At 63.7% G+C, this 16,008-nt stretch overlaps 2 protein-coding genes across 6 annotated transcripts; both read right to left on the bottom strand.

Moving 5' to 3' along the window:
- Positions 1 to 2,101: 2,101 nt before the first annotated feature.
- On the bottom strand, positions 2,102 to 5,484 carry REM1 (RRAD and GEM like GTPase 1). Its single transcript, XM_075517161.1, has 4 exons — positions 4,947 to 5,484; positions 4,645 to 4,727; positions 3,246 to 3,450; positions 2,102 to 3,045 (listed from the first exon to the last, which is right to left on the bottom strand). The coding sequence occupies exons 1-4, from the start codon at positions 5,260 to 5,262 to the stop codon at positions 2,768 to 2,770; spliced, it is 882 nt and encodes a 293-aa protein (XP_075373276.1). The 5' UTR covers positions 5,263 to 5,484; the 3' UTR covers positions 2,102 to 2,767.
- Positions 5,485 to 5,514: 30 nt separating this feature from the next.
- C14H20orf96 (chromosome 14 C20orf96 homolog) lies at positions 5,515 to 15,081 on the bottom strand. Of its 5 annotated transcripts, none has more exons than XM_075517159.1 (10): positions 14,387 to 15,081; positions 13,578 to 13,695; positions 13,089 to 13,231; positions 12,317 to 12,475; positions 11,743 to 11,842; positions 11,158 to 11,315; positions 10,929 to 11,030; positions 9,944 to 10,027; positions 9,530 to 9,648; positions 5,515 to 6,646 (listed from the first exon to the last, which is right to left on the bottom strand). In XM_075517159.1, the coding sequence occupies exons 1-10, from the start codon at positions 14,786 to 14,788 to the stop codon at positions 6,586 to 6,588; spliced, it is 1,446 nt and encodes a 481-aa protein (XP_075373274.1). In that variant the 5' UTR covers positions 14,789 to 15,081; the 3' UTR covers positions 5,515 to 6,585. The 5 variants fall into 5 exon arrangements, 3 of the variants coding, with proteins under 3 accessions (XP_075373274.1, XP_075373273.1, XP_075373275.1); XR_012777862.1 differs by having other exon boundaries at positions 6,627 to 6,646; positions 9,853 to 10,027; XM_075517158.1 differs by lacking the exon at positions 5,515 to 6,646 and adding an exon at positions 6,655 to 8,322.
- Positions 15,082 to 16,008: the final 927 nt, after the last annotated feature.

Here is a 16,008-nt window from a genome sequence, read left to right as displayed (position 1 = left end):
CGGCAGGGCAGGGCGTCGAGGTGCCCGATTCAGCTCTTTTTTGCACCAAACCCGGGTTAACCGGGGCGGGAGCACCATCCCAAGCCGGGGGGAGCCCGAAGCGAAGGCTGGGGGGGGTGAGCCGCGCCTGGCGTTTCAGGGGGTTGTTAAACCAGAACCCGAAGCAGCAGCCGCCCTCCTCCCCTCCGCTTTTCTTAGCCGCTCTCCATGAGAAGATGAACCTCTGCGTGTCCGGGCGGCTGCTCTGTCCCCGCGGGCTGCAGACACTGTCCCCTCGGGGCTGGTGGCGGATGGGGGGACCGGGGGCTCGTGGGAGATGGGCGAGGGGGCTGGGGGAGGAAGGGGCAGCGGTCGGACCACAGCCCATCTCCGTGTGCTGGAGTCCGGCTGTGGCACCCACCAGTGTTGGCCCAGGGCCGGGATCTGGCTCGGCACCGGCGCTCAGGGCTCTGCACGGCACTGTCTGCCGGGTGGGAGCGGGTTTTGCCGCCGGCGGCCGGGATGTCCTTGTGCGCGGACTGAGGAAATAGAGCAAAAAGTAGTCGCGTCTCCGCAGCCCGTTCGAGCGGGGCCGGTGTGCGGGGAGGGCCGGGGCAGCCCGTGGGGCTGGCATCCCACCGCGGCCGCATGCCAGCCAGGAGCCGGCGGGGTCCCTTGTCCCAGGGAGGCGGTGAGCGGAGCTGCACACGCTGGGACCGATGGCGCTGGGGGGGGGATAGCACCGGGGGGGGATGGCACAGGGGCAAATGGCACCGGGGAGCAGGTGGCACTGGGGGAGATTGCACTGGGGCCGATGGCCATCCAGGGACGGGGGGCACTGGGGCGGCCCCGAGAGCACTTGCTGGAGGGGCTGGGGCCGCCGAGCCCCCGCACTACCTGCCCCGGACCCCCGCCAGCACCTCCTCCTTCCTTCCTTCCTTCCTTTCCCAGCGCCTCGCCATGGCCCCCCTTGGCCTCTCCTCCCACCCTCCAGCGCGGCCGCATTTTTCTGGGTTTGAGCTCATTCTTTCCACTCCCCTCTCTGCCGGCTGCCAACTTTCCATTCCGTGGCCCCCCCGCCTTCTGCCGCAGGGAAACGCCGGCTGCAGCTGCGGGAGGGACCAGCAGCAGCGAGGAGCCCCTGTCCTTGGTGTGCAGCCCCCGGCCCCGGTGCGGCTGATGCTGTGCGAACCGCAGCATCGCGTCCGGCAGCACCAGGAACCGGGGTGCGGGGAGCAGCCGGAGCCAGAGCAGCAGCAAGGAGAGAGAGCAGCAATGCCACGGTCACCGACGGTTCAGGGAGGCACCGAGCAGCACGGAGAAAAGCCTGAGCGGGCTTCCCTGGTCCTGGGGACAGAGCCGTCAGGGAGAAGCCCTTGCTGGGGTTTGCACCGGTGGAGAGACTGGTTTCCCACAGGGACAGGGTGTGCCCCATCTCGGTGTCCCCTTTTGCACCGGTGACCCCCTCTCCGGCTGCACCGCGCTGGCCGCGGCCAGCGGCTCCCCACGCTCGAGCCGCAGAGCGAGTGGAAACTCCCGACCTGACCCGTGGAGGGAAGGCACCGCTGATCCTCCCTGGCACCGGGCCCGGGGCTGTTGAGCAGGCTACCCTGCGGCGTCCCGGCTGCTCGCGGGCAGCACAGCCTAAAAACAACCAGCAGAGCCCACGCGGCTCCAGCATCACCTCCCCGGGTGCCCGAGGTCACTCGTTGCTTGCTGCAGTCAAGCACGTCCCTTCCCGGCTGTACCGCGCCGCGGCCGGTGCCGTGCTGCTCGGCTCCTGCCTCCCTGCCCCTTCCTGGGGCACCAGGAGCCACCGAGCGCCCAGCTCCCTGCCCGGGCTGCGGCTCCCACGGGGCGCAGGGGCTTGAAACCTGCACCTCAGCAGAGCTCAGCCCTTCCCAGAGGCTTTTCCAGAGCTGGCTGGGAGCTGGGAGGTGCGGTGGGGCCGGGAGCTTCTGCCATCGCAGATGCTGCGACCGCTGGGTGAGGAATCAGGACTTCCACCAAGGGCGGGCAAAGGAAGCCCCGGACGGAGGCTCGCCCTGCCCCGAGATGTTTCAGCTGGTAAGGCTGGTCCCCAGCCGCGGCTCCGGGACACGGCTCCCCACGGCAGGGACCCAGCAGAGACCAGCACCTCCCTGACGTGGTTTATTCTGCAGATGGAAGGTTTTCCCCATTGCACCAGCACAGAGACAGCAGAAAAACCTCAGTCCGAGAAACGCTGGAGCCAGGGAGACGTGGCACAAAGCCCCGGTGCAGTGCTGTCATGGAGGGGCCAGGGGTGCCAGATGATGCTGCCGGTGCTCCCCGAGCTCCTCTCCCCGGCCAGGCTCCAGGATGTCCTCGAGGTGGACACCGCTACGGTGCCCTCACCGGTCCCTGCTGCCCTGCGAAGGACGGGTACCACGAGCAGAACTGGCCACGCTCCCGGCAGCCTCCAGAGCTGCTCCAGCCCTGCAGGCAGCCCAGCACTGGGGCATGGCCACCCCTCACCGCTGGCTCCCCAGGAGCCTCTGTAAGCCAGGATCCCACCGCCCCAAGCGCAGGTGCCCGTCCCACCCTCTGCTCCACGGGTGCAGCCCAGGGGATCCGGCCCCGCTTGTCCCCGCTCCTGGAGGCCAGACCCAGAGCACCCCAGGCATCCCTCAGCGCCGGTTAAAACAGCTCCACGTCCTCAGCATCGCTCCGGCCCTGTCTGGGCTCTCCGCGGAGCCGCCAGCCACGCTGCTGGCAGAGAGGAGAGTCCCCAGCCTGCGTGTGCGGAGGGACGGGAAGGCGGTGGCTCTCAGAGCACGGACAGGTCATGGCAGGACTTGGAGCGGACTTTGAGGGCCACTTTGCTGCTGTTCCTGGCCACCAGCCTGTCGAGGAAGCGCCGGGCTCTCTTGGTGAGGCTCTCCTTGCGCTTCTGGCCAGGCGCGGGGCACGCTCGGGCCTCCTTGCCCCCTCGGCGCAGGCGGATCTGCCGCACCACCCCCTCGAAGAGCTCGGCCACGTTGTGCTGCAGAGCCGCCGACGTCTCGATGAACTTGCAGTCGAACACCACGGCGCAGGCACGGCCCTCTGCAAGGGAAGGGCAGGGAGGGGGCACGGCCCCGCTGGCACCCCGGGCGCTGGGGGACGGGCGCTGCTGCATGCGGGGCAGCGACTGCACGTCCAGGGACAAGGGGACAGACGCGGGGGGAGCAGCTGGGCAGGGAGCCCGGGGCGCAGGGCCACCCCAGGGGGCCCCTACCAGCCAGAACCCCCCCGCCATCGCTCACCTTCGACGGAGACCTCGCGGCACCGCACCAGGTCGGTTTTGTTCCCCACCAGGATGATGGGGATGTCCTCGGCCTGCCGCGCGTGGCGGAGCTGGATGCGCAGCTCCGAGGCGCTCTCAAAGCTGCCGCGGTCGGTGATGGAGTAGACGATTATGTAGGCGTTCCCCACCTGCAGGCACTGGCTGCGGCGCCTGCTCTCCTCACCCTGCCACCGCACGGGGAACGAGTTGTCACTGCTTTGCAGGGGCTGCTGGCAGCCCAAACCGCTGCTGGGGGACAGCAGAGCACCCCAGCACTGATGGGACCTGCCAGCGCACCCCACCACCCCTCCATCATGGGGAGCAGGCATGTGGCCCCATTAATAAAATGCAGATTAAAAGTTCCTGATTTTGGGGGGTGTTTGAGAGTTTCCTCCTCTATCAGCAACACATCGGGGCTGTAGGCTCAGCTTGGCTCGGGGGGGTCTGGGGCTGAAACCTCCCAGAGCCGCCCTCGGCCACGCAACGCCGGCGTCATGGGTGCAGCACCCTGTGTGAACCAGGCACCGGTCCCTGCTGGGCAGGGTGGGATTAAGCGATAGCGGAAATAAAGGGCCGCTGTCGGGGTGTTACGGTGCTGGGGCATCTCCGGACAGCGCAGCCGCACGGCCAAAACGCAGCCCCAGCCCACGCAGGTGCTGTGCCCACGTGCACAGCCCAGGCACCGGCTCCGTCCCCGCTCCTGGGGACCGGTGGCTGCCCGGTGGCACCCGCGGGAATGCCAGGCCTTGGCATGGAGGGAGGCAAAGGGGCGTTTCGAGGGAGGCAGTGACTGCGGCGCTGGCATTTCTGCCCAGGGAGATTCCTCCGTGCGCTGGGCGGAAGGAATGCCCCGTGCCAGGCTCTCAGGGCCACCGCTCTGCCTGCTAAAGCACGCGTCCTGGCTGGCGGCACCACCTCACGTGGATTTGCCCAGTCAGCTCCTTCAGCCCCGTTCCCAAACCATTTCCATGCATTTCAAAGCGGGCTGGCACCACACTCCTTCCCCACAGCCCCTTCTTCCCCCTCGAACGAGGGGCACCCTGTGCCCACACGGCTGTTCCTGCGCTCGCGGTGCCTCGCCACGAGAGCCCCCACCGGCGAGAACACGGTGGGCAGCCTCCCGTGCCGGGGAAAGGTGGGCAAAGAGCCGGTCAGAGACGTGACCCCAGCCCCCGTCTTGCCCAGCCTGCGTCCTCCGCTCTGCAGCAAGGCAGTGAGCCCTGGACACGGCCAGGGAAGCCCCAGGGAGATCTCTGCGGTGCCCGGAGGCCCCGAAGCAGCGGCTGTGCCCGTGCCACATCCCCCGGGCACGTCCCAGCTCTCCCGGCCCCGCTGGCAGCGCGGGGTCCCCGCAGCGCCCAGCCCCGGCCCCGCTGTACCCGCTGCTCCGGCTCCCAGGCGTCCATCACCAGCAGCGTGGTCTCCTCGCCATCCACGGACAGCGTGCGCTTGTACGCGGCCTCTGCGAGACACCGGGAGAGCCTGGTTGGCGCGGCAATGCCCGGGCAGCCGGGCCTCGGCCCCGGTGCCGGGCTCCTCTCCGCCCGGCACACGGGTTTTTCCCATCACGGGGCCGCGCACGCAGCCCGGACGCGCGTCGCCTCCCCGCCACCTCCTCCGGGCCCGGCGGTGGGTGACCCTGCTGCGGAGGGACCCCGACCAGCCCCCAGCAGGCACCCACCTCCGTGCTGCTCCAGCAGGTCCCGCTCCTGGACGCCGGCGAAGAGGTTGACCAGGCTGGTCTTGCCCACGCCGGGGTCACCCAGCAGCACCACGCGGTACAGGGGCTCCCAGGAGCCGGAGGAGCCCGAGGAGTCGGAGGACCAGCTGCCCCGGGGTGCCGCGGCCCTGCCACCCGGCTCGGACGCGGAGTGGCCAAGCTGGGGGTGGCAGGGCTCGCCCCGCGACGTGGCACCCGGCAGCCCCGGCCGTGGCAGAGGGGTGCTGGCCCTCCTCCGCAGCGGGCTCTTGCTCCCGCGCTGCGTGTTCAGGGTCATCCCCGGCGCCCGGGGCAGCGGGGCTGGCAGAGGCCGCCCCGAGGGGCCCCGGCTCCCTGCGGCCCCCGGCAGCCCCGCTCCCGCTGTCGCTCCCGGTGTCAGTCTCGGTGCCGGTGCCCGTCCCGGCCGGCGGTAGCTCGGGCACAACTTTCCCCGGGACGGGCTCGCCGCCGCCCGGCCCGGGCCTTAAACCCCGGGAGGTGGAGCCCCTCCGCCGCGCCCGGTCCCTCCCCCGCCGGACACACCCCCGCCCGCACCGGCCCCGGTCCTGGCCCCGGCCGCCCCGTCCGGTCCCCGAGGTCCCCGCGGGGCTCCCGGTGCGGGGGCACGGCGACTTCCCCGGGGCGCGTCCCCTCGGTCCCGGGGAGCAGCGCGGGGGCCGGCGCTCGCACCGGGACGTCCCGGCCGCGCCGCGGCGGGATGCGCGGCCGCGGGTGGGGGCTCCGCCACGTCCCCTCCTGCGTGGGGCAGGGCCCGCCCGGTCCCCCGAGCCCCACGGCCGTGCTCCCCGCGGCCCCGGCCCCGGCCCGGCTCCATCTCGCGGCGGCGCGGGGCAGCGCACGGCTCCGCCGCTTCGCCAAGTAAGGAGCGAACCGAGCCGGGCCGGTCCTGCCCGGTGCCCGGTGCCCGGTGCCCGGTGGGGCTGTGCTTTGCCGGGCATCCGGAGCCCTGCTCGGGCCCTGCTCGGCAGATGCCGCAGCACCGTCGCCAAGGGCCGGTGATGGAAAGCGTGGCCGGAGGCTCGCTCGGCACGGGCGAGAAGAGGAGCTGGTTTTATCTGAGCCAGCACCTCTGGCGTTTATTTTATTGCGGCACCTCTGGCGCTGGCACCAAACTGCCCGAGCACCGGCCCTGCGTGGGCACCAGTCTGACGCCGTGCTGGGACGCCAGTCTGGGCCACACTGGGATGTGCTGGCAGAGCCTCATGGCTGCAGGGCCAGTCCCAGGACACCCCTCACCGTCAGCACGCAGCGACGGGGAGGCCCCTTTTGGCTTTGGCTGCAACCCCTCCGGCGTTACCACGATGGCACGAAGGGAACGGGTCGGGCTGCAAGTGCGGGAGGGCTGGCGATGCCTCCCCGGGAGCTGCGGTCGCGGGGCTCGCCCAGTGCTCCTTCCAAGGGACTGCAGCCCGTGAGCGCGGCACAGCCCACGTGGGCCGGGAACAACGGTAACACCTTTACTGCACCGTATAACCACATCAGCGGGTCCTCAAGGCGGCTGAGTGGGGCTGGGACGGCGAAGTGCTGACGGCAAAAGAGGGGCTTTGCAGCTCGGCACCTCATCCAAGCCCGGCCGTGCCGAGCGGAGCCTGGCCGAGCGTCAGACGAGTGGCGTCTCCTCGGCGGGGATGCCGAGGACCACCTCGGTATCCGGCGTGCACCTGAGCGAGAGAGGAGAGTTAGGAAGGGCAAAGCAAAGAGCGGGAATAAGCCACCGTGCTTCGGCTGGTTCGGTGCGAGGAGGAGGAGGAGAAGCTCCCGCACAGGCAGCGTGGGAGGTGGGCGACTGCTCGGATGCTCTGTGCAGCCCACTCAGGGCTCGGAGGTGTCCCATCCCCTGCCCGGCAGCCCCGGCATCAGAGGGCAGGAGGTGGGTGGAGGGAAGTCTGCTGTGCCACCTTCTCTGTGTCCCCAGGGTCTGGGACGGGTTTTCAGTGAACCAGACACTTGTTGTGGGACACAGGACGAAGCAAGCAGCTGTGGGAGCAGGGAGGAAAAACCTTTGAAAACCAGATGAGGGTTCTTGTGCACAGCCCCTGTGCAGCATGAAGCAGAGCACAGCCCGACCTCCAGCTCACCCCAGCGCCATTTTGCTTTTCGGCTCACCCTTCATGGTCTGGCCCGACCACTAACAACCCTGCCTACAAAAGAAATCAGCTCCAAGCCTGGGCCCAGCTCCACAGCCCCGTCTTAAGACCGTGCTTGCGACTGAGCCCTCTGCGAGGCAGGCTCGGTGCTCACTGGCCTTCCCAGAGGGGCAGAGCGAGAGGTAACCCCTGGGGCTCAGAGGGAGAAGGAATGAAATTAGCCGCCCCTCACTGTCAATCTCGAAAGACAAACAGAAGCGAAGAAAGCCCATCGGAGCAGCTAGGTACATCTGCTTTCTCGCAGAGAGAGGACAAGCACAGCGAGCTGGGCTTGCTCAGAGCTGCTCTCATCCATCTCCGTCTCCGTCCAGGACAAACTGTGCGTCCAGAGTGCCCCCAGCGCAGGGCTTGAAGCTGCTGGTGAAATCCACCCGCGGCCCCTTGGAGCAAGAAGATTTTTAACAAGGGGAAACTGAAATGGAGACGGGAATGGATACGCAGGCGGTTACAGCTCCTCCGGGCTCCACGCGCTGCCAGCAGCACACAGGGACCTGCGGAGGGCCAGCAAGAGTCCTGGGCACCTACGCACCCTTCCACTTCCAGGCTGAGCGCAGCTCGTGTCTGATTTTGTTCTTTCAAGAAGTAAATCCGGTGTCTGGAACCAAAGGGTTAATTAGAAAAAATGAAGGGCTGGTGAAGTCGTGTGAAAAGTTGCAGGGAGGTCAGTGGGAAAGGGCTGAGGGATGGCGGAGAGGGCTCTGGCACGGGCTCCCGCCTGTCAGGGCGGGTAAGCACCAAATGCCTGACTTGTGATGTTACAGAAACTTTCCACTTGGGCCTTCCTGCTATTTTTAACTCTTCTCCCAGCCACCCTCAGTAACCCCAGCCCCACCAGCTGTTGAGGCTAATTAATTCCCTTTTTTTTATCATTTTTTAATCGGAAAAAAATTAAGTTGCACTAATCCATCACGCAGCCGCTCGCCTCCCCCTGCGGTCTCCTGACACGTTCCAGGCTTTCCTCCCGCTTCAGCTCATGCCTCCGCAGTGCTGCAGCCAAACCTGGCTTCCAGCTAAAACCCAGGCCCTGGAGCAGGAGATCCAGCCCCTCTCGTTGCCCGCACCACCATCGGTTTGCCGGGCGAGCGTCTGCTCATCGCAAGGGATGATATTTTCATGCAAAATAACCCCCATGTGCACGTGAGGTGCGGAGGAGCTGAGGGCCTGGCCTGCACCTGCAGCGGCGGGACCCGCTGGAAAGGAATGACTCTGTTAACAGACGTCTCTGTGCCAAGAACAATTTGTATAGGCAGTTGCTGTAAATAAACACGCATATGCACGCTGTTCTGCGCACAGCTACGGGTTTCAGGCTACAGCACACTCGACATTTAAACACATTCGACCCATTTTTTTCTCAGGTTTGTATCCCTGGTCAGCAGACAGCACAGAAAGCTGAGGCACCTCGGTAGCTGTAAATCATTTGTGATTTTTGCCATTTGTCCTGGCCTGTGCAGGACCCCGCTGCCACGGGACAAGGGGCAGCGTTACGCCCTCAGCCTGCCGTGGGTATGGTGGAAAATAGGTTGTCGCAGCTGGCTGTTGGTATGCTTCAGCCTAGACTTGGCCCGTCTGGGTCTGACCCTGGAGAGGAGAGCCCAGTATTCCTGCGATCGAGCTAGCAGGGCCTCCTCCCCATCAATGCTAAGTGAGGATTTGCCTTACGCTTTGTAATTCTTACATCCGGTATCAGCACAGCACACACCGGTAAGCAGGAGCGGGGATTACCCACAGCCTCCATTCAGGAAGTAATTAGCTACCAGTGAACCAGGGCAGGGAAAAAAGCAGTGAGAAAGATAACAAAGTTTTGCCTTTTTGCTGCCAGCTAATGTCGCCAATCCATTTTTTTACATATGAGGGAAATGGCTGGCTGGCTGTGTTCTCACAGAACGCTGGTGCCATTTCACACAACCAGCACGGCGGCTCTAGATGGGCAAGCCCTGCCCTGACAGGGATGCTCCGTGGGAGCCTGCCCCCTTCCCTCGGTTTTGTTTCCCAACTACAAAGTGAAAACAGCAATAAAGTAAGAGTCAGCGTAGGCACAAAGGCCTTGGAAAGCTCTGCTGGTCCTGACTGTCCCCGGCTGCAGCCGCTAATGATCTCCACTTGCAGGCTGCACAAAGGGAAGCCCAGAAGAGAGATGTGATGTGACCAAGGCTGACAGCACATCAGTGTTAGAGTTGCGGCTAGTTCCTAGCTGCTCTTAGGCAAGACCACGAGACCCTGCAGCCGTCTTCCCAAGCGGAACCCAATGTAACTGTGGGTTTATACCCTGGGCTGGGTGCAGGTTTCGCAGTGATGTCTGTGGAAACGATGGGGTAAGGTTATTAACACCCAGTGCCAAAGACTCTGCAACCCAAGGCCACAGAGAAAGGGCTGTGCGTGCCCACTGACCAGCCTTACTTCGGTCTGCGGAGAAGAACGTCAGCGAAGATCAGCTCTCTTGGGTCTCTTGCACTCTGGCGGAGCGTCTGGATGCTTCCCTTCAGCTCACCAATCTCCTCTTCCAGGTCCTTAATAATCTGAATGAATGACATTTCTAAGAGTTCTTTACTTTGCAAGAGAAGCAGGAATTAAAGTTTTAGAGATTTTGCAAACAGCAAAGCTAGAAAACGTCCCTCGCGCAAGTAAGCCCCTAACAGGCTTCCTGAAATACCTGCTGGACTGCTCGTCCTCAGGATGGCCTAACAGCCCACTGACTCCAGTGGAAATGGAAGGCAACGTACCCCACTAAGGCAGACAAAACCCTCACGAAGGGCAAGGGCTGAGGGTGGCTGGCTCTGCGGCACTGTGCTGGTTCTTCCCCAGCTCGCTCACCTCCCTTTGCCTCAGTATTTCACGTCGCAGAACGTGATTGTTTATCACCATCTGCTTCAGGCCATCCTGGTGCAGCAACATCTCCTGTGTGGGCGAAGAGAAGAAAACCAGCTGAAGAAACTCCACAGTAACCACCGGCATGAAACCCTGCCGCTGCCGGGTGCCAATGCTGGCCGTGTCCAGATGCGTCACTCTTCAAGAAAATGATTTCTGCTCGAAGAAGGTTTGGGTTCCAGCTCCAGAAAGAGACTGTCGTTGAGATCACATTGTGCTGATCATGGAACAAGACTGAGGAACTCAAGAGATCCAGTTCAGTTTCCCAGGGAAAGCTTATTAATATTGCTTGGGTAACTTATATCACTCGTCCTTATAAATTCACCCGTAAAAGGGCGCAGCAGTTCTGCATCAGAGCAGGCTGTAAACGGAGTCAGTAATTAATTATTTTCTTAGTGCTCTCAAGCTGCTAACCCAGGAAAAGTGCTAAGCACATCATGCGAGCAGGAACCGTGCAACAGGAGTTCCTCCTGTTTTGGGAAGAACAACAGCAGTCCCTGCTCTGTAGTGCTGCATATAGTTTAATTTCCTCATGAATTTATTATAAACATATGTGTGCTGCCACAGTGGTGTCACAGCCAATTAGCGAAGCAGCTACCTAAATAATGTAATAAAACAGGGACCATAAAAGCAGGGTGAATGCTGGGTCACAGTGCACTCACCTCCACACGGCAAACTCTCAGGAGCGAGTCTGAGAAGATTTCAACACATCGGACTACAGCAGCAACTCAGAAGCGCTTCTCATGCACCCTCCCAGCTTGACAAACAGCTCCAGTACGGCATCAGGAGGGGAGCAGCGATGCTCTGTTACTCTTTGGGTGCCGGCTGCACCACGCTATTGCTAATGGGCAACGTGTGGCAGCCCCTGCCTTGTCTCCCAGCTCCCAGACACTGCTCCCCCTTGCTGGGACGTCACGTGAACTCCACAAACCTCCACGACTTTCTGTAATAGCGCTTCTTGTTCCGCCCGTGCCTTCTCTTCCAATTCCTCCAAGACGGCCTTCCCCATTTCTTCAGCCTTGTTTATCTCCTCCTGAGAACGGCGGGAAGCAGTGCACAGAAACAACAGGAGCGTCAGGCAAGATAACCATTGCGTTCCTTCCTCCCCTGCCCTCTCCTTCCTCCCTGGCAACGCTGCAGGGAAGGAGAGGTCTCAGCACCTGCTGTTGCTCCTTCAGGGTCTGGATGCTGTGCTGCAGAAGGACTATCTGGACAGCCTGTTCCGGATACTGCCCGTCGATGTAGGTCCGCAGGATGCTGAGCTCGTCCTGGAGAACCTGTACCTTTGATGTGACTTCATCCAGCTGCTGCTGTAGCTCTGATTGAAAACAGAAAATCTCAACCCAGGGGTTCCAGAGCTTCACTTCTTCACTGAGCTAAGGAGTCCGTCCTGCATTTGCCTGAGTCTTTCTTTCTACAGAGACTACACACCCCGTGGGGAGTGGGAACGGCCACCCCACATCAGAGCACCTTGACCAGACCCTGCCCCAACGGGACGGTGCAAACAGCTGCCAAGGAGGCGATTCTTCCGACGCCCCGAGCACGGGCTGCCGGGTGTCACAGGGCTCTCTGCCCCCGGACAGGCTGACGGGAAGATCACCCCCACAGAGCAAACGGGATTCATTTTCAGAAACGGAATTGTTTGGCATTTATAAGATCAACACAGTGTCTGTAACCTAAGAAGATGGAAAGCAAAGGTGACACGGTTGTACGGACTGCACTTCATACTAATGTGAGCAACTCACTTCCCAGATTTTTTTCCATTGTTTTCTCCATTTCCTGGAGTTCTGCCCTTGCTGTATCCAGCTGGTTCTGATTGAAGGTCTGCACCATTGCCTTCACCCTCTGCACAGGGAGAAATCCAGTCACTGCTCATTCCACAGAGCTCTGAAACGTCCCCCTGCACCACCCCGACCTTCCTCTCACGTGCTGTTGCTTGCATTAGCAGCACAGAGGAATCCGTCGCTGCGGCTGGTGCCAGCTCGTGCACGGGAGCTGCTCTGGGGAGCAGCGTGGTGCTTCAGGAGCCAGCTGGAGCCAAGGACATTACGGAGGGATGTATTTGGGGTGTTAGAGGAGTGACTACTGTTGCTTGGGACAGTCAGAGTGAGGGTGTTCTCGTGGCTTTAAAACACAGGGACAAAACAAAAGGCACCTCGCAGGGCATCAGAGAGGTCCCCCCAGGACTGGGGATGCTCCAGTCACACTCGGCGCAGGGGAGGGGGCCGGGCAGCTCCTGACCCTTCTCCAGTGCTAACGAGCAATGACAAGTTCTGCATTCTCCTGCATCGGGTCTGTTGGCCAACCCTAAAGCCTCACCTGAAATACTTCATACTGCTGCAGTAGGACCCTTGCTTGCTTGGCAGTGCTGTCATCGGTGTGCTGGATGTCCTTAATCAGCCAGCAGTTGGCCTCTGCCAGGCGGGCACTGCGCTGCTTCAGCTCCTCGATGGCATTTTTCTTCAGGTTGGTCAGATTCTACGGGAATTTGTGGATTAAAGTGTTGCAGACTCCTCCAGTCCCACCTGCCCCAAGTTTTCTTAGCATCGTCTGCCATCCCAGGGACATTCCTGTCCCATGGTAACAGCACCAACAAGGTGCTGGCCATCCCGGCATCACACAACAAACCTCAGCCTCAGTGCCGAGGCACTGGGACTTCCCCCAACAGCACGCCCCTGCTCCCACGTTCCTTACTGCCAGCTGCAGGATCACCGTCTCTTTTATAACCATCTTTCACCTCCTAAAAAGCTGTGGTCATGTCCTCCACCTCAACCTTCTCTTTGCTAGACTGAGAAAATCTGATACCGACAGTCTTTTCTAACAGGTCACATTTCCTAAATCTCATCCCTCCTCCTGCTACAGTCTGGACTCTCTCCTGGTTTCTCTTAATTTTTCTTGATAGACGATATCAAGGTTAGATTTCACCAGCATTAAGCAGAGCAGCATAATTACCTCCAGTGTATTAATAAATAAACATGTGCCATTTTGCAAGAGTGAGTCAGACCGCTAGAATTTCCTCCATAAAGGCAGCCAGGGTAACTGTATGGATTTGCTACTTAACATCTCAGCACTGGATATTTGTTGCACGTACCGTGGTAATTTTGATCTCTTCCAAGGTTTTAGTTAATTCAGCCTTCTTAAGCGCTAATTTCCTCTGAGTAAAACTGCTGTATTTCTCTTGGGATGATGATGTCTCCGAAGGCAAGGGTGTTTTTTTACTCAGCATAAATGCAACTGGTGAAACAAAAAAAAAGAGGCCTGTGCTTAGTTCACAGTCCAGTTTCAATGCCTTACATCTACTCTCTCCTGTCGTATGTGGCTGAGGGAAATATAAAGAACTGAGAGACTGAATTCAAACCTTCAGCGGCCCCAGCAAAAGCGGCTCGCAGTTACAGCCCAGGAGCCGAGCCTACAAAGCGCTCCCTGGTCTTTTCTAGTTCTCCCCCTTTATCCTCAGCATTTCCCCCTGGGTAATTTTCTTTCTGTGGCTTTTGCTGAATGTCTCCCAGCAGAAAGCGCTGGGTTAATGCAAAAGTGGCACCAGTGGGCAGGGACAGTGTATAAGGGAATCTCCCCCAACCTGGCTTGTTCTTCTCCCCTTTCTTCTTCTTGTCCTCATTGGTAAGCGGTGGCAAGGTCGGCCTACGGGCTGGAGATTTCCTCCCCTCTGCTTCTGCCTTCTGCCGTTTGCCGTAATCCTAAACTCAGCAGCACAGAAAAGACCAGGGAGTCAGAGGAGGTTTGGGAGCAGAGACCTCTCTGGCGTGACCCACAGTTCCGACTCCCCTCCGCGACTCCTCTGGGGCATCCAGGTGTCCCTTCGTGCCCTTTACCAGCAGCGAGTCTCAGGCCTGTTTGAGAGACGCTGCGTTTATAACCACAGTGCTGTAAATGCCATAAACCCCACGGGAACAAGAGACTTACTATTCTCTTGAACTCTTTCATGACACTCGGGACCCGGCCCTTTGCATCCATCCCCGCACAGGCTCTGGAAGGAAAAAGCCTTACCCCACGGAGGAGGCTGAGCCCCGCAGCTCTGCCCGTCCCCACGGATAAGCCTCTGTGGGTCCCAAGTCGTAGCAGAGGGGCAGCGACACCCCCTGGGCTATGGAACCCTTGGCGAACCCCATCTTCGCCTACCTCCCCTTCCCCACGGGGACCCCCCCTACCCCTCCTCCTTGCCCCACGGGGAGCCCCCCTCCCCACTCCACGCCCCACCGGGAGTCCTCCTGCCTGTCCCCTACGGGGAGACCCCCCCGGCCCGCTCCTTTGTCCCGTCGGGAGCCCCCCCGCCCCCCGGGGACCCCCCTTCGCCATGGCCCCCCGCCATCCTCCGGCCCCCGGGGATCATCCCCCCATACCCCACCGCCCCCCGGGGATCCCCCGTACCCCGCGTCCCCGTCTCCCGGCCCCGGGCCGGTCTCCATGGCGACAGCAGGCGGGTACGGAGGCCGGGCGGGGCCCGCGCTCACGGGAAGGGGCGGGAGGGGCGCCCCCTGCCGGCTCCGCCCCGGCACCGCACGGCAGGAGCCCGGGGGCAGAGGGGCAGGATCCACCGGGGCGGGATCCACCCAGGGGTCTGGGCGCCCGGGCCCGGTGGGAGCCGGGCCGGACCGGACCGGACAGCCCTGCGAGACGGGCCCCGTGGGACGGGGACTCGGCTGCTTGCGGGGCCGCTACGGCTGGGAGGGAGCAGAGCCCGCGGTGGCAGCACGGGGCGACGGCCGGCCGCCCCGGAGAGCCTTGTGGGTCGGGGGGAACGGCCGAGCCGGGGCACGGTGCCAGGGTCATACGGGAGCTGCGTGGCGGGTGCCCGGTGCCGAGCACGGCCTCCGGCCTCGCTGGGCGGCAACGGCTCGGGCAGGCGCCGCCCGCAGGCCCCGGGCTGCCAGGCCCAGCGCCATGGGGGAGCCGCGGTGGGGGGTTGTGTGGTGCTCCCCGGGTAGCGGGGCTCCGGGGGGGCCGTGGGCAGGGCCCAGGGGCTCAGAGCGGGCCCGCGGGAGGGCAGGCCCCGGGGCAGGCCGCAGGGCCGGGGCAGGCCGCGGGCGGCGGCGCGGCCCCGGGCCCCGCTCGGGCCCCTGTTACCACAGCAACTGGCGGTGGCGGCGCAGCCAATGGGTGCGCGCCCTGCGGCGGGCCCGCGCGCCGCGGCGGCAGCCAATGGGCGCGGCCCCTGGCGGGCAGCCCGCGGTCTCCGGGGCAACAGGGCCGCCGCCGCCGCGCCATTGGTGCCGCCCGCAGCCCCGCGGAGGGGGCGGGGTCAGGCCGGGAGGGGCGGGGCCTGGCGGGGCCGGGCCGGGCCGGGCCGCGCCGCGGGGGACAAGGCCCCACTCGTGGCACCGGGAGAGCGGCGTGGCCGCCCCGTGGGCACCGCATTCCCCGCCCGGCGGCCGCCGTCCCCGCTCCCCGCCGCCCTGCTCTGACCCGCCGGGAGCCGAGCCCCGGGGAGACACCGCTGGGGCGGGTGGCGGGGGGGGACGACGACACACACACGCGTCCACGAAGGCACCGGCCTTTCCACGCCGCGGGGGGGGCCGAGCGCTGCAAGCCCCAGCGGGACGACACGGGGGCTGTCCCGGGCCAGGGCTCTGCCGGGGGGACCGGGGAGAGGGGGCGCCCCGGGTGGACCGGCAGGGGCGGGGTCCGGGAGCAGCGTCCCGGGGAGATGCTCAGCGTCCCGGCCGGGCAGCGCCGTGCCCGGGCCGGGGTGCAGCTCCCGGGGGGCCGTGAGGGGTGTGGGGGCTCCTGGGGGCGCCCACGTGCGGGGGTGGGGGGCACCGGGGTGCCCAGGCCGGGGGAGCAGCGGGTACTGGCAGTTCTTGGAGCATCCCCGGGTGGGTACCGGGGGGGTCACCGGGGTACCGGGACGCTCGTGCGAAGGTACCGGGGGTCACCCGGGGTGCTGTGCTGCTCAGGCGGGGGGCACCGGGAGCTACCGGGCGGCCGTACCGGGGCGTGCCGCCCTGCCATTCTCTCCAGCAACCCCTCTCCGGAGGGCGCCCATTGGCCGA

Source organism: Mycteria americana, chromosome 14 (assembly GCF_035582795.1).
Source record: "Mycteria americana isolate JAX WOST 10 ecotype Jacksonville Zoo and Gardens chromosome 14, USCA_MyAme_1.0, whole genome shotgun sequence".
NCBI lineage: Eukaryota > Metazoa > Chordata > Aves > Ciconiiformes > Ciconiidae > Mycteria > Mycteria americana.
The sequence above is the reverse complement of the archived record's forward strand: the minus strand, read 5'-3'. Positions and strand labels throughout refer to the sequence as shown.